The sequence below is a fragment of the Psittacula echo genome (genome assembly GCF_963264785.1).
Source record: "Psittacula echo genome assembly, chromosome: 9".
NCBI lineage: Eukaryota > Metazoa > Chordata > Aves > Psittaciformes > Psittacidae > Psittacula > Psittacula echo.
Window position 1 is genome coordinate 3,789,553 of NC_137745.1, and position 27,500 is coordinate 3,817,052.

Consider the following 27,500-nt stretch of genomic DNA (forward strand, 5'->3'; position numbering starts at 1 on the left):
ATTTTGAAAGAGCCCGAGGGTACCTTGGAAAATAAAGCTAGCAATGCATCGAAAAGGAGTGGCTTTGGGTTTTAATTCATAAGTACAACCTGATTTCTGAAAATCCAAGCTATAGTGTACAGGAAAATTCATTGCAGTATTTACAGAGTATAATTCCTTTGCCCTATCACCATGGAACCTTCCCCCACTAACAAAAGTGCTCTTTCACTAGTAAAATTGAGCATGTAAATTATTCAAACAGACTTCTTAAATACACCTTCATCTTCTCAAATAGGCAAAGCAACATCTGCAAAGTATTTAGTGAAAAAGTACCATTTATTTACCCATACACAGTATGTCAAGACTCAAGATGTCTTCCTTAACCATCCCTTTGTCATTTTATATAATTTCTTCATACTGTACGTTATGGATTTCTTTACTCCTAAAAAACAGAACACAAAAAGGAGACGTAAGATTGTAATCAGATTGCAATAAGATTGCCAAAAATAAGGTTCTTACTACATTATTTCCTAGAAGAATGAGAGCCTAATCCATCAGGCAGACATGGAAATAAGCTTCTTGTCACATTCATAACACTGAATAATGGCACAGAAAAATAGTTTTTATAGTATCAAGGCATGCAAAGGAGGGTGGGTTCATTCTGAAGGCCTGACGATGGTGCATACAAGCCTGTTGTACAGACAATGACCAAGGTATAACAAATGTAGAGAGTGATGGTAAAACTCTTACGTGCTAAATATAGGCAGGGTTTTAAACCACCTCTGTCTGCTGCAGACCCTCACCAAACCAGTATGTGATGCTTTCCAAGTCCTTTCTGACCTACTGCTAGATAGGTTGTCAGGCTGTACTCTCGCCTGGTAATGGACACCAGCAACCTGACAAGACTATATTCCACTGCAGGAGCTAAGCAGGACTATCCAGGGAAATGCAAGCTGTTAGGTGTGCAGTTAATCAGCTGGCCACGTCTGTGAGAACCACCTAGCTGTTGAAGCATTTTGGCTCTTAAGCCAGAAGCCCACCACCAGATTCTGTAGATTAGATGAGGCCTAATCAAGAACCACAGCTATGCTAAAGCTGTGCAGCCAAACTGTTACTGAAGGGATAAATGGGAAGGAGAGAGAAGGGTGAACCAAGACAAACGAAGAGTCTTTTCAAGCAACACAAGCAAACTCCTCATGACTGGTACACAACAAGGTTTATACTTCCAAATCCTACTTTGACAACTTCTGGTAACCAGGTTTCAGTTAGCCTTGATTGATGCTATACAGCAGGCACTTGATTGCCTTCTTGCAGAGCAATTCTACACAGATTTGAGAAGCATCCTGCTGATGCTCATCTTGATTAAATGTACCAACCCAGAGCATCGCTATGCAAAGGCTTGCGAGTTAAAAAAAAAATTGAGTTTTTTCACAGGATATGTGCTGCTGACTGTTGAGGTGGAAATCAAGTTGTTTCAATGAGTTGTGAAGTACATTGTAACCTCCTTGAAGATTATGTTATTGCCTCATCCTAACTAATGGCAGCTACCATTTTGTAACCGAGAATAGCAGCACATCTGTAAGAGAACAAAACTGCCTGACTTGTGTAACAAAAGGACATCTGTGTCCCTAGGTAAAATTAAATAATATTGAAATGAAGATGGGTATGGAAAACTAGATTAATAAGGCATATACACAGGTGAACTGAAAGAGCCAAAAATAACAAGATGATGACGAACAACTGTTATTTGGCAACACTGCCAGTATCAGAAATACACCATGGATACCAGTATGAATACCCTGCCACATGGATGTTGCCTGGACCACTTTTGCATCGAACTAACCTGCCTGTCACTTGTTTACAATAAACCTCATGCAAAGCCAGAAGAGCTGCCATGCTCTAGCACCACCCTGCAGCAGCCCACAAGTAGGGAGCTCTGGTGAATACCACACTGTTACGCTAGGCTTACAACGAAGGAAGGCATTTCTCAGTTTCCGTAAAGCTAGAGAAGGATCTTGCTGCAGTCATTGCCCCCAGGCTTTTACAAGCTGTAGATAGAAAGGAACTGAGGACGATTCCTACACAATTTTTAATAGTCTACCCTTAAACACTGTCTTAAGTTCTACCAGAGATGAGCCTTCTCTTACAGACAGAGTAAAAAAAGATGGAGCCTTTTGCTGGGTTTAGGCATTTAGTATTTGGAAACTTCAAATGCTGTTAGTCGTGGCATTTCAGCAGGGCTCGGACATCCTAACCAGGGCAGCTACTTAGTTTTCCTCCTTCCAGATTTTTTTGATGAAAAAAATCACCCCAGAACAAAACCCCAGAGTGACTTCCCAGATTACAGCAGTCTAATCACACCCTTACAAACACAAAACTGAAAAGGCAAGTTTTTAATGCTGCACAAACAGCTGTCATTTTGACACTTACATGCACAGCCTAAGAAGTACGCTTTGTTATACTTACTGCAATCTTTCTTATATTTAATAGAACACGGTTTGCCTGACAAAACTTGCTAAAAGTGCAGAAAAACGATTCAGCCAAAAATCACAGTCTGACACCACAAGGGAAGATCTTCTGACCCATGTTTAGCCATCTGCTGCACTGGACATTTTATTGGGTGGGGAAGGGGAAAGGGTATGCTAATATTTGCTTTTGAAAAGACCTTAGAAAGTAATCAGTTTAACACTAAATATTTTCAGTGAAAGATGCATTCAGCATCAGCAGTCTAGAGTCACAAGAAGTCAAATGAGTATGCAGCAAAAAGGAGAAGTGCATGCTCCATTTCTGATGGAACATGATGGATAGCAAAAAGCCTATCGTAACAAATATGCTGTACATAATCAGTTTTGCACTTCTGTCTCTAATTGCAATTTAAACAAACTCAACTGTACTTTTTGTAAGGAATCATCCGTACATATACTTTTCAACATGTGCATCCCATATGTAAGCTCGAACTTTCCTATATTTAATAGTTTTTTGCTAAAAGCAAGCACACTAATGAACTCACAATGGACTTTTCTTTACTGCATCTCAACTAACAAGTAACTAATCATGTAAATGTTGAAGCACCTTACGTATCTGCATTAAAACTGCACACAGTACAAGAATTCCAGTTGCAGAATAAGGCCAGACCGAGCTCAGGCAGAGCACACAAATGAGACAAGTGGTTCCAATCTCCAAAGTTAAAACTACATAAGTGTACAGCTTTGGAAATTACCGTCCAGTCTCCCAGGTACTATCCTGGCAGGATACAGCCCCTCACATGCTGGAGCTGCTCTGCCAGAACCAATGTTCTGCTGTTCCAACGAAGCCAGTGTACTTCTGGAAGCGCAGTATAGCATGTGGCAAATCAACAGTGAGACAGCTGATACAGCCCTGCAGGACTGTAATTAACTGTGCTGGCACTGCAGCCTGCAAGTCAGCTTGTTCTACCGCCTTGCCAACTTACCCTGCCTCTTGCAGCAGCTCCACATAAAGAGGTTTTTCTCCTCCATATTTTCCCCCTGCAGGGAGCACTCGCCTCAACTCCACCCACCAGAGCCTTATGTAATAAATGCTTACATTTCTGCCCTAGCACATCAGGCTACAAAGCAAAATACAGGTTTATACATACAGCTGGTTTCTTAAAGCAGCCCTCAGGGTGATGAGTCACATCTGTAGTAAAAGTTAATGGTTGCAATTATGGCGCAGCCTCAGCATCTGAAGCAGTTGGACCACATGAAAATGTCTTTCTACTTCAGCTATGAATCTATGACTTGGTGGTTCCACCCCCCCTTTAGATTTTTCCACTATATGCTGCAGAACAAAGACCTAATGCACATGGAATCAAGACCACAGCATTTCAGAGTAAACAGCAGTTGTATCTGGTTTTACTTAATGATCCATGTTCAGTTTTTTGGAAGTGTCAGTGTTGTAAGACATTAATCTGGCTATAAGTCCCCCACAGTTTCCCAACAGATATGCCTGGCTGTGATATTCTATATTTCCTTTTGAAAAGAAAAACTAATGCATATACTGCTGAAGAACTGCCATGTGGAGGCAAACAGTTATATGCTGTTAGTGTTTCATGCACATGCAAACCTCTTAAACATTTACAGTGCATTGGTATGCAGTATCTGCTCTGGGAGATGATGAAGACAGCAGCTATCCCAAATCTACAGAGTATTTGGTATGTAAAACTGCTCCTTATAGTTCAAAAAAATTCCTTAAAGACACAGTATATTAACATCCCAATTCTAAGTAAACAAGTGTTATTCAGAGCAGCTACAAGCATTTGTTCTAACTTAACAGCATCCTGAACAATTGCTTCAACTGATGCTTTAATGCATAGTATCTTATTTAGAAGTAATTTTCAAGGCTGCAGCACTCCTCTAGGAAGATACAAAGAAGAAATCTAAGCTAAAGACATTCAACGTCTCCTTCAGAGGAGCTAAATATAAGAACTTCAGAGTTAGTTCCCAAAGACCGCGCAGACTCTGGCTATGTGGGAAAATAAATCAAGTGATGGTGCCATGCCTAATGGGAAACAGAGAGGCAATCCCACCACAGGCTCGAAGAGCTGCATAGGCACATTTTCAAAAACTAAATAGGGCATTTAACAACAAACAAAAACACAGAGCTTGAGCTCAACTCTAAAACCACACTGGCAGAGAAAGCCGAAAAAAGGTCTCCTAAATGGGCTGAAATTCTTCATTTTGCTTGTGCTCCTTGCCAGCGATGTTAATACACAGCATGCCATCTCAGCAATGAGTACTTCCCATTTAACATTTCATTTACTAACAGGCTGTACATTGGACGATCATGCTACAACCAGAGAGTAAGCATTGCACTTCTCGCTGCTGATAAAACAATCAGCCAAGGAAATCATTTTGTGTCCCGCACTAAATTTCAAAAAGAATGATGACCATGCAGTAAGAACTAATTCTTTTGAAAGCAGACGCAGGACAAAAGCATTTGTACAGTTACTAGGAATAGCAAGAAAAAATAGAGCTTATTTAGTGGAGCCACTCATTTCATGAATATCTTTCATAATTCTCTTATTTTAGCAACTATTCTTTACAGCAGCACAGAAAGAGCCATAATACTCTTCCTAAAGTCTCTATTAGAAACTGTGAAAACAAGTCTTAGGGGAACAGAACATTAGACAAGAGTTGGTTAAAGACTGAAGAAAGGAATGCAGCATCCTGAGGGATTACATTTAAAATTCAACACTTTCCTACAAAACACATTCCTTGCATGAGTCAATCAAATACTTTCAGTGCAGGAACCACAATGTTTTGTCTCTGTACATGTGTATCTATATGAATAGGAACTGATCAGAGCCCCAGGAAATGGCAAAGCGAGGTGCTCAGCATTAATGCCTGCCCTCTAGTGACCAAGCTTTACATTAGGAAAATGAGATGGGGAGAAAACATCACCAGAAGATACAGTGAGAATTAACATAAACTCAATCAGTTTGGAGAGAAACATTAAAAAAATCCCTACAAACAACATGCAAAAAGCTTCTACCAAGCCCTAACCCCACGGAAACCCATCTCTCCTCTATCCCAGGGACGATCACACCAACACACACCTGATAAACGTTGAGGTCACGTGCCTGGTCAGTTAAATTTCATTTCTACCTTGATGTGCACTACAATGTAGAGATTTTGATCATAAAAGTACCATTCCTGTGCTTCCATCCACCTCCAGCAAGTGAAGCAGGGGCAGCTCTAGCGAGGCCTGCACACACGCCTGGTGGGAAGCAGGGCTGTTCCTGCACTAGCAGGGGAGGGAATGCTCACCCTGGGTGCAGCGCACATGTCTCAGACACTCCCGGCCATCTGAAGCTGCAGGACTCCCTTTCTCCAGCCAGGGTGGCTCAGGAAGGTGATCCCTACAGGCAAGCTCTGCGTTCATTAAACGACATCCGGAGCTTAGGAAATGGCAGAAATGGTCCTTTCCCAAATCATTTCCCTCAGCACATGATCTGAGAGTAACCCCAAAAGATCAATCCTGAATTCTGCTGCTAATGGTTTTGGCCAGATACTTGCAGAAGTGCATAAACACAGTTAAAATAAACAAAGCTAAATTATGCTAAAAGTAAAAGAACACCTCTCCCAGGCATCCTTGCTCAAATTTGGCTCGTAGTTGAGGCAAAGGATCACAATCACTTTGCTCTACCAGCATCAAACTGCAAAAAATGCACTACTAGGAAAGACATGGGTTTAGCCTGTGTTACTCTATGTAGCTGGCTGGTTAGAGGACGACTAGAGTTTGTTTTAAAGGAAAAAAAAAAAGCACCACTACATGTGAATCAAAAAGCAGTTAAGACTTTTAAGGCAAGAAAAGGCATTTCACAAATACCTACTTTCAGATGCACAAAGCAGAAAACATGATGAAAATTGCAAGTCCTACTAAAAGATGCATTTAAGCCCCCCAAAGTCCTAGTAATGATATAGGATGTGATTTACTCTGTGACACACAAAAGGAGCTAACAAATCTCAGAGGTGATTTTCTGTTTATCGGGACAGAGGGAAGCATAAAGAATCTGACAAAGCTTATGTGTTTTTATCCATACTCTTGCAGTTACACACAACCTGCTTGGCTATATGGGTCAGTCAGACTCCTGACTTCTACAAGCACCAAATTCAACACGATAATTATTCTTCCCTGTGAGGGTGCTGAGGCGCTGGCACAGGGTGCCCGGAGAAGCTGTGGCTGCCCCATCCCTGGCAGTGTTCAAGGCCAGGTTGGACACAGGGGCTTGGAGCAACCTGCTCTAGTGGAAGGTGTCCCTGCCCATGGCAGAGGATTGGAACTGGATGAGCTTTAAGGTCCCTTCTAGCACAAACCCATCTGGGATTCTATGACAGCTTTGTCTTTGACCCTCCCCTCCAATTATTTCACTCTACAAAATCTACTCACCATGGATTTAGAAACAGATAGGTTACAAGCCGGCATTTCTACAAGAGTCATGTTATGATACAAGAAGTCTTGACCACTAGCTGGTAATTTTGACAACAAATCCTGGAAGAAAAATGTCACCTATTTGGCTGGAAACCTTACTATTAGAAACTAATACCTGCAATATGCCTAACTCATATAAAACAAACAATTGTTTTCTCAGGTGGAGTTAAGTCCTCAGTCTCCTCCAGCTACCAAACAAAGTTTTAATCTGGAACTACACTATTAACAGAATCACATAAAAAGTACAATTGTTCCTGCGTATTTTACTCAGCAGATCACTAACAGTCCTGAATACTGCAATTTGTTTCTTTACAAGGAGGTAGGAAGTATAACATGGAGCAACCAACTTTAATACTAAACAGGAAGGGAATAGCAGCTGTAGAACTCTGGTTTAAGGATTGTTCAGTAGAAAACTATACAGCTGCTTTTAAAACCAGCAATGGTATCATTTGTATACAATTGCTTTTGTGGAAGAATTAGGAATAGGTATGAATGAGTTCGGAAAATTATTTGAGTAGCTTCATGCAAGGAGTTTTCACTTTACAGGGATTTAGACTAGCTCCTGATCAGAGCTTTAAGAAAATGAAGGCTCAGGTCTCAAGTCCTTCTTTCAAATGGAGCTGCAGTGCTTTCAGCTTTTTAAAATGTAAAAATCAGGTCCCCTTAAAATTAGATATATTCCAGAACTCAGAAAAAGTGATGAAGCTCCAGCTATGCAATTGGCAGTAACTTTCATTTAGTTCAGAAGACCTGGATAGCTGAAAAGCATCCCTAGTTTCCCATTTCCTAGTTTCTACACAAGCAAGTCTTCTTTCCCTTCTAACCTTCTCTCTCATTGACTTTATAATATTCAAGTCTTTTTTCTGAAGTGAGTAATTGTGAGGTATGAGAGTTACAGTAATATCCAATGCTCGCCAAGTATAGTATTCAAATACCTGAGGTCTTCAAATACAGACCTGTCTTCCAAGCCTGACAAAAACATCAGGTCCTATCAAAGTTCCCTCCCTCAAAACTCATTCCCTCCTTTATTTTATGATGAAATAATCTTATAGACTACGTAACACACTGATACCATGCACTGATCATTTAGGGATCTACTCCCACATAGAAAGCCAGAGTGAATTATGAAGTATTTTGTTTCCATTTTTTAATACCAACAGAGCAGAAAGTAGTGCACATCAGCCAATTCTGGCCCACATATAAAATGAAACTGAAGTTAGAAGTTGGTTTTTTGCTACTTTGGGGTTGTTGGACGGTTTTGTTTAAGGGTCATATAGACTCCAATTCCTTTTGGCATTTTACGATTTCTCAGTAGTTATATAAAGCTTCTGCTTTAAACATTACCTTTATTTTCCAGGGGCTTTCAATTAGACACTCAAAAAGTTTATTCTCTAAATTCTTGCAGCCAGACAGTCTTGAGGCCTTATGATTTTTACTCTGTGAAATCAGAGGGCCTATGTTGATGGAAATCACACTTGTTCTTACCAGCTGTTAGTACGGTTTTAGCAGTCTGCACTACACTGGAAGATCTCACAATTCTTGAAATGCCTGCAGACAGAAAAGCACACAGATGTTACCCATCTTCATAGTTTTGTGGGGATTTTTTTATCCTCCAACATATGCAAATAAAGTTAAAACATTTTTCCACTTATTCAATAAATCCAGCCTGAAAGAAAAACATACACTTAAACTGTTCTGCTTTGTCATACTAATCGAAAATATTCTTTAAGCTTTTTTAAGTATAACATACAGGAAAAGCCCTAAATCAATACTAAACCAGATAACCTGTAGGAATTAAATGAATTTATTTAGTGTTCCCACTATTTCTCTACCAAAATGATTAGTCACAAAGCATCCAGAATTGTTTCATCTAACTGCTGGCATATTGACTTTCTAGAGCAGAACCAATTCTACCCATTTTTTACTTCAGTGTGAAATTGGCATTTTGCACTCCTCTGATCAAGCAGAGATGCCTGTATTGTGCAGTGTTTGGCTGGCTGGTTTCAGTTATCTGCTTTGGAGATAAGGCTGGTTTAGCACTTTGCACTGTGGGACACTCAGTTCTCATTGTCCAGCAGTTCTTAAGTATTAATGGAATAGTATATAAAACATCAGACCTTTTTTAAAAAGTATTAGGTTTTATCTATTCGAACACATCTGTAAAGCAGACTGCCACGTGCAGAACAAAATTAGGACAAAAACTGTACACTACTACAGACTTAGAAATGTAAAAATGCAGGCAGCCCCAGAGTTAGCCTTCCAAACTGAAAGTTATTCTGCATTAACCAGAATGTAGACTATAATTTCCAATATTAATTCCTTCAAATCTACTTCTATAATGAAGAACAAAACTTCAGGAAATCCATTAACAAAAGGAATTACAATATGCCACCAAAAAAATAATTTGGGGGGTAGGGAAGGAAAGGAGACAAATCATGTTGAGCTAGTAAAATACTTAGGGACAATGCAATTCAGCTTGAGTAATCAACTTTGCCTTGTAGGATTACCAAATGGCTTGTCCTGTCTTTTATCTAGATTCTTGAATTAGGAAAATCTTTTGGACATAAAAGTCAAAGAGGGGTTTGATTTTTTCTCTTAGGAGTATAAACTGCATGGATACAGTCACAGCCATGCCTGCAATACCCCAGCAAAACACAGCTGCAAGAAGAGTTCTCTCAGGATGGACAACTCAGAGCTCTAAAACTATCTGCAGCTCACAACACTGCAACTCCTGCTCCCAGGTTCAGCTATTACCACATTACTGCTGCAGTCCAGCCATAGCAGCACAGAAGCTGCCATAGACTAACATGAGAGAAGGTGGACACCTTGATGTCAAGGTGCAGTCATCCTTACTCTCAGTGGAGCACCACAACGCTCAGGAGCTCCCTCAGGAGTTGGCTAGTGTCTAGTAGTTCTCCAGCAGCCAGGGAAATTTTCCTGTGCCCAAGGAGCCTGCAAAATTGTCCACCTGGAACTAAGATGTGTCAAGTTAAAGAACTTGAAGGATGTCAAGGACTCTTCAGGTACTGAATGTTTCCATTTTTAATTCAGTATAATAAAACACTGATGTTTGCAGCTTTAGCTTTAACTTGCTTGTACAGTATAATCTAGCCTCAGAGAGATTGTGATGGTGAGAAACACCTCAATATTTTTCTTCAAAGCTTCAGCTCTCTGCCAGAGCTGGGCTAACTATGATGACTGGGAAGGGGAATGTCAGCAAGCCAGAAAATGCATGTAGCATTGCAATGTATGACTGGTAGGATATATATATAGCTTAGTATTTAGATGAAGTTATGCCAGCCAATAAAATCCTAAAGATGTAAACATCCCAAATAGAGTTGGATGGTTGTCGTGGTCTAAGGAGGCCACACTAATACCCAAAGGCTACTTCTTTCAGGACTAAACCAAAACATACCATTCTGTATCAGTAGGAATGCTATTTGCTACTCTTTCAGCAGAAAATATACAATAGAACTGTAAATCTGCCATGTCTTAAAGGAGATTATAGGCACTGATTTAGACCTACCTTGGTGCACCACAAATCCACAGTCAGGGTCATGGGCAACTTGCAACAGAATTTCTTCCACATCTCTGTTTTTCCCAGGAGGGTCTACTAGAGAAGTTATGTTTTGTTGCAGAGTCCTTGGCAAAGACATCAGTTGTGCAAATTGACCTTCTGGACTTTTATCTATCTGAACAATATGAAAAAATAAGACAGTAGAAACATCCAGTGTTAATAAAGCAAATTCACTTTCTCAAAGAAGTCAGAAAAGTCTGTTGACTATCTCTGACCTCTGATAAACATCTCAAAGAAGATGATCCATTTCACTTTTAGGAGTCACTGACAATGCTAATGAAAACTTCCCAAGCACTGGGAAATGCAGTATCCCACTTCTGAACCTGAAAAGCTAACTCGCTGCAAAGATGTTCATTTTTATCCAGGGAAGACTAACGTACACATATGATCTTGCTGCCTCTGCAAGCAACTTTTCATTGAAACTGTATCATTTCTGCTCTATCCAGTTTCCTCGGGAAGTATAAGTGCACTACAATGAGAAAAACAAAGCTCCCAAAAGACCACTTAGCTCAGCTTCTTCTGCCTGAATATAATCAAACTGCACACACACACTTCAAGTTTAGTTTGAAAAACATTTTCTCTGCTTTAAACTCAAACCACATCTGGTTTTTATAATGTGAAGGAAACACTCGTTCCACATTTTCCAATCGAAGTCAGAAATACAGTGACCCTGTTTTGAACACAAGGATACCAGCATGCAGGCCTGTACACGTTTATACACAAGGTAAGCACAAATACTGAAAAATGCATAATGGAGCAGCTCTCTCCAAAACTGAAGGAAAACATGAGGAGCTCAATTCCTCCCACACAATGTTTTAGACAGTTCATGGAGACATCAGACAGGAGTCTAGCTGTCCTATACACTCCCTTTAGTCAATGAGGAGAAAATGATATCCAGATGAATCACCCACTGACTACAGAGGGAGCCGACAATGAGCAGGCTCTTAACATTATGTGGGAGGAATCCACGCCTGAACCAGAACTGTAAGAGCTAGTGTCTGCCTTCAATTGTTTCTGAGGAATCTTTTAAGAAAGAATTTTCTCTGTAACTCTGAGAATGTGTACTTGGAGAAGGGGTTTCTGTTCTGTATTAAACAGCACTCCTGATAGCAGTTATCCTATTCAGACGGGGGATAACTGCCAACAATAAACCAAGGTGCAAGGAATAACGTATTAAAGCACTTTGCTCAAAATCAACAGTAAAGTGATGGCATTTAATCAACAGCTTCGATGACTACTATGGAATTATGGCCAGATTTATTATTCAACAACTTATCAGTAGTACGCTACCAGGATTTGTTTAAAGGTAACACAACAGGGAGTATTAATCTAACTAGCCATTTCCTTTGACAAAGCATTACTGACTCTTTTCAAAAGTCATTTAGATACTTCTGCCACTGAACTGTTCAAAAGCACATTGATAAGAAAACATGGAGACAGCTGCAGTATAATAGATTCGCCTACGCTGTACTCCAAAGCACTGCAGTAAAATTGTTTACTGTACTCAAGCTTGCTTCTATCTGAACTTCAGTTCCTAACAAAGACATCCTAAAACGAGACATCTGGGAGATAATGACCAAGGTAGCTTGAGGACAAAGAGATACCATATCCATAAGACAACCCATGTTACCTGTAACTTCATGTTGAAATGCATATCACACTTGAATATCCACACACAGACATGAATACTGCAAGAGGAAAAACTGCTACTGAGCCCCTGAATGTAGCATCTCTCCCCTAATTGCAATCACACACATTATGCCAGAAAGGTGGAATTCAAGATACTGGTAATTTTGGATACCTGTTTCCCAAAAACTAGGGAAAAAATGGTTTAGTATGGGTACTTGAGGATAACGCCAGAATTTCATCTGGGTTTAGTCAACTGATCTTCATAGCTAGCGCTCTAGGTTTTTTTTTGTCAGATGCAGTTTTTGATTGCAGCTCTAAGAAGTTGCACCTCCAAGTTACACCCTGATCTTTTTAACACAATCCATATGTTTATTCAGCACTTCCTAGACTGGTGTTTTCATATGGTAGTCATTAGAGCACACATTTTAAAATGATCTTCTCTCATTCCCTTGCTAGGGCTCTAGTTCTATGCCCATACTCAAACAAAATGAACAGTAGTTACCACATATGCAGAGACTGGTATTTAAGGCAAGTCTTCTGGTTGCAGAATTAACTAAACAGAAACATAACAAACAGCAAGTACAGTGACTACAACTGCTCTCCTTAGTGTACAATAGAATTCCTGCCTTCTGTCAATGTGATAAAGCACTTCCACTTGCTTGTTTTAAAAATGTTCTGAAGAACACTTGCCTCTAGTCTTCCCAGATGGTGCTTGTATACCACTTGAGGGCAGTCCTGTAGTATGTTACTGTACAGCTTCTGAAAATGGGGAACATTAGGTTCCACTATGTTCTGCACTTTCGATCTGTCTTCTCCTACTATCATTCTGAAATCACCTAGTCAAGACAAGAGAAACAGTTAATTCATTAGGAAACAATGGAAACTCAAAAAGAATACAAGAGAAACAAACACAGTAAAAAGCTGTTGTCTAAACCTTTATTCTCCAATTCTACCTATATAATCCACTACAAGGCTCACCTTATAACAGCCAAAAAATACTATTCAAATACCTTCAAGCACAGAAAATAAGACTCAAAATTGTTATGTGGCCTCTTGTATGCTCTACCATCATCAACCCATGTGTCCACATTACCCCTTGGTCGACAAAAGAAAAAGCTACCTGTCAAGTTCAGCCTTGAAAGAGGTAGTAATTGTATTTGAACCATGCATCAGTTTCAACAGATTAATATACAAATTGATCAGCCCAAAGCCTTTGTATCCAGAAACAAATAACCTTCTATTTTCCAATATTGAAAGAAAGTAATTTGCATTGCCTCTGCACTTCAAGGGCAGTACCTGGACTACAGCTAATGGTGTCACGGAGAGATCACAGTATCATCTTTTCCTCTTCCTCATCAACTTTTCACCCTACTATTCAGTTATTAGTTTCAAAAAGCAACTCCTTTTAACACCAGTTACTGACCTTTACACTTTCTTTTATGATAAATGACTGAAAAGTTTCAAAGAGAGTAAGTTAAAAAGACAGTCTGTGATAGAGCATTCATCTACTTCCATTGGGTGCTACCCTGGTAGCTTCCAGGGTTACCAACCAGGAGTCAGAGGCTCCGTGCAGCACATACGAACAAACAAAATCCTGAATCAATTCATTTTCCCACTTCCCACATGCAGGAGATACATGTTGTTGCAAGGTGGCAACTTGCTACATCACTGAGTTTATTTCAATTTATGCCAAGCCACAAAACAAACACTTCCCGTAGAAGCAGTACTGACTCGCTGCTCTCAAAAACACATACAAAAATAAAAGGATAAACATTTTCCAAACTAAAGCATGAACAACTCTCTTCAGCAGTTTCCAAGGAGACAGATTAAAGTAACCCATAAAATTAGTTTTGCCTACTAGTACAGCCTCTGAAAGACTTAACCAAAATGGCAGCAAAAAAAATCATCCACAAACATGTTATCAACAGTCTTTTTCTTGAACATTCCCCACTGAGAATTATTGCTTTAGCTTTGTTCACACAGAAGAGCCAATTTCAGCTTACAGCATGGTAACTGATCTCCCATGGTTTTGGTAGGATATACAAAACAAAGTGTATCTTGGTCAGCAGTGCTCACCAAGAATCTAATGACATTCCTGGACAGGTTTCAGGCAGGCAGGTATGCAGCCCTGTTCCAAACATCCCCAGTTAGCAACCTTTAGCCAGCCCACTGTCAGCACAATAAAGTGTTGTATTAAAGAGTCACATGGAGTAATGTCTTACTTTTTTTTCCCCTTAGAAATTCATAAGGATCTCACATCAAAATGAGAGAATTCTCTTACAGGAAAAAAAAAGGGAACAAAAACGAATGAGGAGGTGAGTGTTAAATGTACATTGAAGGATCATAATCTGGATCATAGGATGACAGAATGCTTTGGGTTGGAAAGGACATTAAAATCATAGGCAAGGACACCTCACACTAGACCATGTCACCCAAAGCTCTGTCCAGCCTGGACTGCCAGGGATGGAGCATTCACAACTTCCTTGGGCAACCCATTCCAGTGCCTCACCACCCTCACAGTAAAGAACTTCTTCCTCATATCGAACCTGAACTTCCCCTGTTCAAGTTTACTAAAGAACCTTAAACACAACACATTCAGGAAGTAAGAGATAACAAAGTATGGGTCAGACTATCAGACGAATCAACATTACACTGAGAGTGGAAAGACTTTTTTTCCAAGGTTTTGAAACATCAAAAAAATTATTTTCCACCCTTTTCCATCACCCATACTTAGCTGTTCATAAATCAAGCAGGTATAAGGTTTTGCTTATTGACCTATACCTGCGTTCTATGAATCAGCACAATGAGTCTTACCAAGCTGTTATGAAACACAGCATTAAAATACAGTTGTTGAAGCATGCAAGAGTGTAGGCCCAAAGCAAGAGGGCAGATGACTTACTATGTATTAGAATTCCTACTGTGTTACGACAGCTCCAACTACAGCTTTTCTTTTCAGCGACATCAGACACCATATACTAACCAGTATAGGAGAGTCCTGCAATCTGCATATAGAGGTCTTCTTCTGAGAAGCTTTCTGGTAACATGAGAAAGGCTGCTGTGACTGCACTCTTCAGATTGCTCACAAGAGCAGCTTGTAGCTTGCTATTCTCATTCTGTGTCAGGATTTTCACCTGAAAAAGCAGAGTGATTGGAAGCAAGACTTCAGGGAAGTGCTACTGAAAATGGGCCTAGAAATGTTATTCAATCCATCATGAAAATAAGTCAGGAATTTATTTAAGATTAGATCCTGTTATTTTGGTACAATAAATAATAGTGTTCCCATGTGTTTACACAGTGGGAGAGAGATGAACATCTAAACAGTTCAGCAGCCTGCTACAAAAGGCTGTTTTTACAAAGGGCTGCTATAAGCAACAGCCACTAACAAATCCCTAAAGAGCTATTCACCTCTTCATATTCCTAAATTTAAGATTAATCAGAACAGTAAACATGAATGTATTGACAGAAATAATTCATATGTGATTATGCAATAAGGAAAAGACCACTATCACACTGAAAGAGAACAGAATAGCAGAAGAACAGGGAAGTTTTCCCATTCATCTTTATTCTGTTTTTTTTTCTAACAGAGGACTCTTCTATTGTACGCTTTAAGTAGTTTCTCAGACATTAGTTGTTCTCCCAAAAGCAGCAAAGCTTTATTTCTTTATTTTGCACTTTGCATGAGCAGAATGTGAACTCAATGGAAACTTCACAGATACACGAAGATCACTGCAGTTGAGTGTTTATGTGCCACAAGGAAAAGTTTGTATTCAGGAAACATACAAACTGTTCCAAGACCAACTACAGAATCCAGTCACCTGGGATATGGAAATACACCTAAATAAAAAACAGGTCTTCAATAAGAACTGAATATAGAAACACATTATTATAGAACATTAGACAGATGAAGTCAGCCTGGTTTACAAGATGGCTAATTGTGCTCTTTCTGAAACAACTCTCCCAAAGAATACCTCCTTGTTGTGAGTTCCTGTCTCTTTCAATGTTCTGGTTGAGCAATACTGTCTTGCTTATAAAGGGCAGCTTAACATTTGTTTACTCTAGAATATCTTAAAATGCAAACCCACTGGCAGTTATTAACAAACATATCCAATGTGCTTTTCCTCCCCCAAGGCCCATTCATACACAAGTTAGTTGCAGTATTACATGAAGCTTTGCCCTCACATATAACCTGAAACAGCTAAGGTATCCCTTCAAGTAAATATTTTCCTTTATGAATGTATATGCTTTGTTAATGAAGAAAAAATAAAAAACCCAACCACACAACAAAAAACCCACAAACAAAACCCAACTAACCCAGACTCAATGAAGGAAGTATGAGAATCAGACATACTGGCTACACAAAACTCCTCTGGCAGAAAGCACATTGACAATGCAACGCCATGGCTGGCCAATACGGTATTCAGAGCAGACTTTCAAATTATGGTGAAGTATTTTAAGAGGGATAAAACTAAAACAATATCTCATTTTGATGTGATGGTGAATGCAACAGTATACAGGCTGCTTGTCCCAATCGTCCTGCACAGGTTTGCCTAACATCAAATCTGTATGAGAGTCTGGAATCTCATACAAATCTGTATGAGATTCTGGATTCACCAGAATCCCAGGTGGATTTCTGAAGGATGTTTTCCCTTGTTTTTCACTTTAAAAACACAGATCACTGGGTAAGCAAACATTTCAGAACTCTTCCTAACTTCTCCTGCAAATTATTTTGTGGTTTTTAGCATTAGAATGAAGACAATGATCAAACACATTAAAATAGAACAGATTCATCTGCCCTGAATAAATTTTATTTCCTTGAAAACCATGGGAGGAGTTCACTCAATGCATACAGACTTGCTCAAGTAAGTCCCAACAAACAAAACACACTGGTCAAGAAGATACACTAATAGTTAAAATCTCATCACCTAATTCACTTACAAGTACTTTCCTAACTTGCTGCCACAAGAAAACTCCAAGGAAAGACAAGAGAGAGAAGCCTGTGACACCCCAAGCAGGCCCCCACACTACTTATACCTTAGGCTAGCCCTGGAAATAACAGCAAGGTACAGACTATTTTTAAACCAGCACAGTTACAGGCTTTTCCAAAGGTGAAACTCAGCAGAGATGCTATTCCTCCTCATGGAAGGGTGCAGACTTGCCTTAGTGAAGTAAACTGGCAGTTTAAAGATGGAAATGTTCTACCTTCACTGCTCCAAAATTCATAGACAAGAAACTGCAGACATGCGCAAAGATACTCACAGACAAACAAAATACACAAACCCAGTATCATTATGGAATAATAAAAGATGCTGAAAGCACTACTGCAGTTCGCCACTTAGCCACATCCACGCTGCTAAATATCACAACAGGATTTTTCCATTCTCTTTCAAAAGATGTTTTCACAGTTTTGGACAATGGAAAAATTCTGTAAACAAAACTGTGCTCTGCCACTCCTCCGTGGGAATTCTAAGATATAAAAAAACTAAACCTCCCACGAGCTCTCTAAAATAATACAAGACATTTCTATACACCATTCATACTCCTCTCTTTCACAGTTCACTTCAATGTATTAAACACTTCCTTCTCTTCACAGTTGCTCCAAGACAACAGTAAATACAGCTGCTTACACTAAAGCCATTGTTACACTCTACGTTGAACAAAAGATTCAGTAATACTTCATATGCTTTTTAAAATCTTCTTCCTCTGAAAAGGAATTATATGTCACTTGTGCTTATTTATTTTACTTTTTAGGTATGGCAGCTTCTCCGCCAAGGAAACCTATCAGTTATGATGAAATTACAGCCTAAGTTTATTCAGTTCTTCAGTAGAGGTAAATGGGAATTTAGCTAATCAGCATTAGAAATTTCATACAGGATGAAAAGCCAATAAACTTCTAACACAAACAAAGAAGCCTGGGAAGAAAAGTCAGCATTTCCAAGTGGCAATTCCAAACTCCATCTATTCTGCCAAACATTCTGGAAAGATTACTTGGTGGAGGCAACCAGTTTATAACAGAAACAAAACCTCCAGTGAAAATTAAACCAAGATTTTCAATCCAGAACAAATGTTTTAGCTCATGTGCTAGAATATCTTGGATAGCTTTCACTCAGAGTGACAGCTTTGTAATGGAACACCAGAAAGGCACTGAGCTCTTCCTCCATTATATGAGAGTGAGGAGGAAGTTCCCAAACAAACTGTTAAACAATATTAATGTGGCTTCAGTCAACTGTGCCTAGAACTGGCACAAACGGTAAATGGTATGTCACAGATTATAGTGTGGCAGAAAACAAACCTAACCCCGTGATCCCTCTAAAAGAGGCTTATTGTATATTTTTAAGGAGGTAAAGCAAGCTTGCTATCACTACCACTTATAACACATATATATCAAAACATCAAATCAGTTGCAAAGCCAAAACCAGCAGATATTTGACATCCATACCACAGAGCTAAACAAATTATTTGGTCATTTTTGGCCAATATGGTGTAACATTCAAAATCCCAGTTAGTGATTTTATAGCTTCTACAGGACGAGGCAGTTTAACCATTCACCAAGTAATCTTTCAGAGCACTTCTGTAAGTCCTGTAGTCTTTATTGAATGCAAACTCCCCCGAGCATTAGAAAAATAATTTGGACAGATTTCTTCTTTTATCTATTAAATATGCACAAATATATCTCTGCTGTCTTGTTAGCCACCAAACAAAATACCTAATTCTGCCTTCTCATGCAAGTACATACTCCCACTGAACTTAATCAAAAGATACAAAGTACAATTTATATGTATGAAGAAGATGAAAAAGCCTAAAATAAAGCAAGGCAGCAGAAAAATGCAATTACACTGAAAATAAATATTCACTACTCACTGTTAATGTGAAATTCAGAATTCTTCCTTCAGTTATTTTTCTCAATGTATTAAGTTTCATGCTTTATAAAGATAACAGCTGTTCTAACTTGTATCATGCTGTAATAGGTCTCCAGAGACACAGAAAAGCCAGTAGTGCTGAGACAATCTATTCAAACTTTCACCTCAAATATTAAGTTAAAAGCATTAATTAACTTCTGTTCTAAGACTTGAACAGAGTTCTCCTTCCCCCCTTCCCCTCTGAAGAAGGGCTTAGCACTGCTGCCATCTACTGAAAGCACAATGAGTCATGCTCTCATGAAAAGCAGAGGCCTCATTTTTTGACACAAACATGCAGAAAAACCAACATGTTTAACACATGGTTCGATCAGTTACAGACCCTTTCACACTTAACTAGACAGTAACCCGAACAGCAAAGCAGCTTTCATCTTTAAAGATTTCCATTACTCTGGTTAAATTTTCTGACTCCTGTAATTTGTTATAAAAGGTAAATATGACATTAAACATTAAAGGGACTTTGAGTTAATATAGTCCAGTTATTCGAGCTTTACTACAGGCAGAAAACTGTGATTACCTTTGGGTTTGTTTTTTTTCCACAGAACACAGAATATCATTAAGGACAACATTTCACTTCCTTTCTGAGAGATTATCCCTCTAGGCCTAGACTCCTAAATCAGGGCAGATTATTTGTTCAGTGCTGATGCACAGATCCTTAACAGATATAGTTAAAACTACAACTGATAATTTTCCAGCCCTGTGATTTCCTGCATTTCAAGGCAGATAACTGAACAGACCGACAGTTACCGGCTTCTGTAGGCGTCCAGCCACGTAGAGGGTTTTCCAGTGGAGTAAATCATCAATCAGGGTATCAGTGCTAATTACACCATATTTTATTATCTGGAAAAAAAAAGGAAAATAAAGGCTTTTGAGAAAACCATATACCTGCAACATTTTCAGTACATGATACTTACTTGCTGGAACTATCATTAATTCTAAGAAACACACACCTCCAAAAAAACCTGGATGCACAACACGAAATCATTTTTTAAGGTTTTATGAACACAGGAGATAAAAAAGTGCTATGTACACGCAAACTTATGGGGGAAAAAAGCAAGTGGAATGCACAAAACTCTTTAGATCCTTTCTACAATCAAAGTTACAATAAAGTCACTCCAGAATCAATCACTAGAGCAAAAGACTTCGAATCCCAAAAAAACCTAGTCTAGACAGACATTGAAACAGAACAGATCTGATCATTAAGACACAACTGTTTATGAAAAGATTTTGGAAAGGTTACAATCAGTTTTCTACCAGCTAAATGACATGATAGTTGGAATAATCCACAGTATCCTTTATGATATTGAAAGCTCTCAAGAAACAGTTTGTCAGAGACCTAAAAGAAGCAAAACCCCTACACGTTTCTGTGTGCTGTTGGGGGGGGGGGAGGGGGTGTGTGTGCAGTGTGTAGCAGGGAGTTCTCTCTTGCTCTTTGATGTCAGAAAACGAATTGTGATTTTGTAGCTTATTTTATGTAACTGGAAAAAGATGAACTTTCAACAGTTTGTTACCAATTTGTGTTTCCAAATATTATCACCACACCAAGGTAGCCAGCTTCAGAATTTCTGGATAAAAGAGGTTCATAGATAGAGATATGACAAGTCATTACCGTATGATTAAGGGCATAAAGAGCCAAGAACAGAATTTCATAGCAAAGATCACTGGTTCTTAAAACTAAAATCCCTTTTTACACCAAATGAATAAGGTTTAAATCCCAAATTCTTGCCTCATACAGATGCCTTTAACCAAAATAGCAAGTATGTAAAAGACTATTTCATCTAACTCTCCAACATTCTAGGAAGAATTCTGACATATATCCAACATTATTGCAACCATGCATGTCCTGAGAAACTTCTATTAGGTATATATTGCTCACATGGCATTTTTCCATGCCTGTCCTTCATTTCGTTTAATTTCCCATCTGTCTTAAAAGAACTTGCTTTCCCTATATACAGTTTGTTACCACAAAACAAAAGTTACTCAGAAACAACACTAAGATTGACAGATGCAGCGTATCCCTCTTCTGACTCCCATCTGCACTCCTCCTTACCAAACACAGTCTACACGTAGATGCAGCAGTAGGACTTGCTGGACAAGTACTACTTACCCAGAATTATTAATCATACCCAAGCGTCATAGGTCAGGATCTGAGCCATTAAACACGTATGTAAATTTCAACTTGCAATGATAAATACTTTCATTTTATGTCAAACAGTAAGAATCCACTTGGCAATTATTACATACCCAACTGCTAAAATTAAGGCCCTGTTTCCCCACAATACACTTTACAACCACCAAAGCTGCCAGACAGCAAGCAATAAGGAATATAAATCCATTTTCTGTAGTGCTCTAGCTTGAAAATACAAACATTGCTCACATTTTTAAAGTGCAAAAGAAGCTGCTCTGTTTGCTTTTTAATTAATATGCTGTTTGTGAAGGTTTTGAGACATAAATATTGTAGATACAATGAGTTAAGGATCAGTTACAATCCACAAGATTCACTTCCTGCACAGAAATCTGCTTTAAGCTCATCATTTCAATATTTCACACAGAAACATTTGACTTCACTTACTCAAACTACTTGTACTTACCCTACCATCACATGGCACTAACGTATTGTAGTAAATCCCTGCTCCATAGTTCTGCACACTGTTTATCTGTTTTGGCCCCAAAACTTTTAGGAAGGAATAATGACTCCTGTTCTTTGTTAAGTTCATCATATGCCACGTCACAGCATCATCAACAGCAAACACAAAGTCCAGCATGTTGTTCTGTGGATAAGGAGAGAAGTGGTGAGGTTTACGTGTCAGGAAGCAACCAGTATTAACCATATTGATCTAAGATATACATAGTATCGAACGTCCAGCTAATTACTTTTCACTTGAGTAAAAATGTAATAAATCCAAACCACAAGCATTAATGTCAGATACAGGTTAAAGTTCTAATGAAGTTACATGTTTTCTAACCAGCATAGCAGTGACGGCCCAAAATTTTCCTGTTCTCCTGCTCAAGTGACCAACCTTCAACCCTTCAAAACAAGAGAACAGGTGATGGGATCTGCATCATCCCAGTTCCCAGCTCAGCGTAACAGCTTAGGCTGCCAACAAACAGGACTTTTGCTAATATACAAGGCTGTGAACAGGGAGATGCGGGTGGGTAAAGGCATTCGAGGGCTGGCAGCAAGAAACCACACTTCAGGTACATTCATTTCCTTTGTCGATAAAACAATCCAAGCTCCAAAGGCTTGTAAGGTACAAGACATGCACTGCCCTTCTGAAAGAATCAGTCCACACAGACTCCTACAGACGGCGCAGATGGAAGTTTATGACATATGCCTGCAAAACAGTAATATTTAAGAGTGACAGTGCTTCACATTCATTAGTCCTACCTCTCTCTCTGGTTTACTGATGCCAGGCATCACCTCAGCTCATCAGTTAATACTACTAAAAAGACAGTCTGCTACTTTACCCCAACACATTCTTTCGTGGGAGGATTAGATGCCGTTAGAGCTCTGATATTATCATCTGTTTTCCTCTTTTCAGAAAGGAAAATCAGACACATTTAAAACCACATCTGCGGGGAGTTGCTTAAGAGGCAGCTATAATGAGCAATGCTGCTGATTAACGATTTTTAAAAGGTCACATAAGAAAATAACATAAAATCACTACTTCCAAGCAACCCGACCCCAAACGCTGAGGCAGCGCCAAGAATGCCCCTTAACCGTGGCAGCGTGTTTCGCTGGCTATCCGCGGGCGGTGCCCAGCAGCCAAGACAAGCTGTAACTCGCTGTAACCCGCAGTGAGCTGGCCCACGCTGGCAGACACAGGGCTGGAGGGCCCTGAACCACACACACAACTGGGCGCTCTGCGGGTCCGCCGCTCCGCCCCAGCGCGGGCCGATTCTCCCGCCCCGCTGCCGCCCCCGGTGAGGGGCCTGGAGGTCCCGCCGCCACTTCAGGGCCAGAGCTGGCTCCCGGTAACGCACTGCGCCGCCCCTCCCGCCCGTCACGGAAGCGTGGGGGTCCTCCCACCTGCCCCCGCCACACACCCGGGGCTTGGGGAGAGCCATGGGGCCGGCCCGGGGGAGGCCGCCGCGCTCACCTCGCCGGGCCCGGCCGAGTCCCCCGCCTGCCGGAACACCCCGGACCCGTACGCGAAGGCCAGGCTGAGCTCTTGAGGGAAGTGCGCCAGGACCCGCCGGAACTTCACCCCCGAGCTCGACAGCGCCGGCAGCGCCATAGCACGGCCCGGCCCGGCCCGGCCCGCCTCGCCTTCCCGCCGCGCCGCGGCTCCCCGCCTACCGGCTGAGACGGCGGCGGCGCGGGGAAGGGCGCCCGCGACCGGGAAAGGGTGGTTGCGCCGCCGGCACACAACGCCCCCTGCCGGCCGGCGCGGGAGCTTCCTGCAGCTCAGGGGGCGCGCTCCCGGGGGCGGGCGGCGGGAACTGGTCTCTGCGGCCTTCCCGAGCGACCCGGAGCCGCGGGGCGGCGCGTTCCCGCCGGTCAGGCCGTTGGGGTGTCAGGGACCCGTCTCCGGTGCGTCTCAGGTCGAGTTGCTGCGAAGGCTGCGCTGTCCTGCCCCAGCCAGGAGGGCCCGGTAGGCTGAGCAAAGTCATATTCATAGAACCGGAGAATCCCAGCCTGGTTTGGGCTGGAAGGGACCTTAAAGCCCATCCAGCTCCAACCCCTGCCACGGACACCTTCCACTGGAGCAGCTTGCTCCAAGCCCCTGTGTCCAACCTGGCCTTGAACACTGCCAGGGATGGGGCAGCCACAGCTTCTCTGGGCACCCTGGGCCAGCGCCTCAGCACCCTCACAGGGAAGAGCTTCTGCCTAAGAGCTCATCTCAGTCTCCCCTCAGGCAGGTTAAAGCCATTCCCCTTGGCCTGTCCCTACAGGCCCTGATGAAGAGTCCATCTCCAGCATCCTTGTAGGCCCCCTTCAGACACTGGAAGCTGCTCTGAGGTCTCCACGCAGCCTTCTCTTCTCCAGGCTGAACAGCCCCAACTTTCTCAGCCTGTCTCCATACGGGAGGTGCTCCAGTCCCCTGATCATCCTCGTGGCCTCCTCTGGTCTTGCTCCAGCAGCTCCATGCCCTTCTTCGGTATTCATCAAATGGGTTTGACTTTCCAGTCTTCCCTCCCCCTATCCATATTCCAGTTTAATCTCTTTAGGTCACTGCAGTTCTGTGCCCATTCTTTGATCATTTTCCCTCTTTTTTTGTGAGTTAGGGGTTTTTTTTTCCCCTCATATTTTGTACCAAGGCTTCCCTCACGAGCTGTCACCAGCTTTGTACTCCTTCACACATCGCCCATCCTCTGAACACAGCCCACAGCCTTTAATCATCGCGTTTGTGCTCACGATTGTCTCACACTGTCCTCGTGCTGAGCCTGGCTTGCTTTTAATTTACAAGTCCTACCTAATAATCTTATCTGAAATAAAGGAGAGTATAAATGTGTAAAAATGGCTCACAAGACTGTTACTTTCCTCATGATTTTATGGTTTTCTGCATCTGTCTTTCCAAGGATCGCATTTTCTCTTCCTTGGTTTTATAGCTTTCTTTATGCTGTGTGCTGCTCTGGCAGGCCACATCCAGTCTGAGGCATTGCCAAGCTACATTTCAAACACAATTAGGTCTTTAGACATCACTGGACTCGTAATGTCTGCTTAAAACCAACATAGGAAAGGATCTGTTACAGAAAACACAGATATGCACAGTTAAGTCTCCATCAATACCATTGTTTTTGTGATGATAAAGTAGCACATGATAAATATGATGTATGATAAAAAAGCTTCTGTGTAAACCTGGCCATATTGGAAAGGAGTATCTGAGGCAAGAGAACAATCCTTGTTACTGTTGGCAAATAATATAGACCTGTGTGAGGTGGGTGCCATCATACAACTGCATCAGAGCTCTGCTCTTCTGAGCTTTTCTTTGTCAAATTCCTCAGAGAACCAGACCCTTCCTTCTGAAGTCTCCACCCAAAATACTCGCTTGCAGAGGAAAAACTGTAGAATACTAAAAGGAATGTGTTATATTAGAAATAAATTGTGTAAAATAACAATGTGTTAATTAGAAATGCATTGTAAGTAACTGAACTTCTGTTCTGAATACTAAGCTCCCAAAGGTCCAACCATGGCTGGAGTTTGGAGACACTTACACCCCACTGCGATTGTATGTTCTGTAGTAGTGTCCTTGCGCTGATTATTACTATTATTATTGTATTAATAATGTATTATTTATTACATTCAGCCTGGAGAAGAAAAGCTGGAGATCTCATAGTAGCTTTCCAATACCTAAATGGGGCCTGCAGGAAATATGGGGAGGAATGTTTACAAGGGCATCTAGGGACAGGACAAGGGGAATGGCTTTAACCTGCCAGAGGGGAGATTGAGATGAGCTCTTAGGCAGAAGCTCTTCCCTGTGAGGGTGCTGAGGCGCTGGCCCAGGGTGCCCAGAGAAGCTGTGGCTGCCCCATCCCTGGCAGTGTTCAAGGCCAGGTTGGACACAGGGGCTTGGAGCAAGCTGCTCTAGTGGAAGGTGTCCCTGCCCGTGGCAGGGGTTAGAGCTGGATGAGCTTTAAGGTCCCTTCCAACCCAAACCAGTCTGGGATTCTATTATATTAATATATTACTTTATATTAATTATATTTAATATTTGTGTTTTAAATACTTCATGGCACACAATATAAAGAGCAGTAGATTTGTTGAGTTCACATTCAAAATTCTATTGTATTGCTTAGATTAGCTAAAGGTTTTGCATTACTTTTTAGAGGAGGATCTAATTATAAAGCACAACTTATGGAAGTAGCCAAAGAAACATTTGGGGTGGAATAGCTGATAATTGTCCTGACTAAAATGTTTTGGCACAACACTTCACCCATTTAAGTATTGGCTTTATATAGCTTTTTTTTTTTAACTGGTTATACTAATTTAACACATTCTTAAGCACCACTGTGAACGATTTTACTACATGTTCCATTTTTTCAGTATATTTGTTGAAACTTAGAACAGTCACCTTTAAATCGTGGGGCTGTGTTTGCTGCAGGCTGCTATAAATGACAAGTTCTATGGTTAGCAAAGAAGTTGTGGTTAGCAAACAATCTGATTTGGTAGCTGACAAAGAAAGGTGCTGCTGGTAGCTGGTATTGCTCAACTAGCTCTTTCTATCACCACTTAGAAAGCTTAGTGAGAAAGCTTTCAAATATCTACACTCACTCACTAATGAAGTTTATTTTCCAAACTCTATTTACCTTCTTTACAGCTGCCTGTGAACTCAAGAAAAGAAGAAATCTGTAATTTTCCATCACTGGTTTTCTTAGACATCAGAAGAGAGCAGGACAACAATGACACCATTAGAATCATCTAGAGGAAAGCATGAGTAAAGAGAAGGTATAAATTATGTTTAATAGAGATAAAGTGTTATAAATTATTAGTTAATAAGGAAGACACCACCCCCACCCCCACCCTAGCATGCCTTTAAATTGTATCCAGGAGCTTAACTAAATGGAAGTTGGTCAGAGCTAAGTAAATGGATGTCATACTTCTGAGAAGTTACTGAGTTTACAATACTTACTTGCTTGGGAGTCTTAAATCCTGAGCTCTGAAAAATAGGTAACTTTTATTCTATCTTCTTAATGTAAGCTTAATTTCATGAAATCAAAACAAAAGGAAAAGGTCATTAAGTATATTTTTATAGGTGGTATTGACCTAGAATGCACTTATTCTAATAAATGAGTAAAGCTGGCTTGAAAATGAATGGACTGGTATCCTTTCAGAAGGAAGTTATACTGTTTTCTGATACTTAAAATTAAGGTAACAAAGCAAGCTCTTGAGGGGGAATGACACCTCGAGCACTTTTGCTTGAATATTTGTGTATTAGAGAAAATCTAGGGAACACTGTTGTTGCAGTATTGTGGAGTTGTCCATCTCAATCTTTAACTCACCAGCTCAAAACTTCTTTTTGAGGTTTTCAAGGTGGATTTTGTTGGTGTAACTTAAAGGCCTGGTCTTCTAACTTTTCTGCAACTGTGTTCTTTGGTTTATTTCCTTAGCTGGCTCTAAGGTATTTTAGGTGGAATCAGAAGGTTTTTTCTTGTATCTATTACTGACGTTTCAATTGGTTTTGTTTCCAATAGTGCAGTTAGTTTTGAGACTAATAAATAGCTTGTGATCTGGGACAACAGTTTGAGAGGCTCTAAAGAGCCGTACCTGAAAGTTCATGTAAAGTTATCTTATGTCTCATACTGATTTTGAACTTGGCCTCTAATCTGTTTTTCAGTCTAACTTTTGCTTTGCTACCTTTAGTAAGAAAATGTATAAACACCAGAAGGTCTTAAGTTTCATTTACACTTTCAGCCAGCATTGCTGTTGAAGGGAGCAGTTTTCTTCTAGCTGCTTGTATCAGTGTGGGTGGTTTTGTGGCTGCATATCAGAACAGATTGGGGAACTG

The 27,500-nt window shown here is 40.6% G+C and overlaps 1 protein-coding gene across 1 annotated transcript; it reads right to left on the bottom strand.

Moving 5' to 3' along the window:
* Positions 1-286: 286 nt before the first annotated feature.
* On the bottom strand, positions 287-23,288 carry TAMM41 (TAM41 mitochondrial translocator assembly and maintenance homolog; the record flags this gene model as incomplete). Its single annotated transcript, XM_080625641.1, has 8 exons — positions 287-421; positions 8,416-8,478; positions 10,457-10,618; positions 12,823-12,972; positions 15,117-15,267; positions 19,798-19,890; positions 21,642-21,821; positions 23,151-23,288. The coding sequence occupies 8 exons, from the start codon at positions 23,286-23,288 to the stop codon at positions 345-347; spliced, it is 1,014 nt and encodes a 337-aa protein (XP_080481767.1). The 3' UTR covers positions 287-344.
* Positions 23,289-27,500: the final 4,212 nt, after the last annotated feature.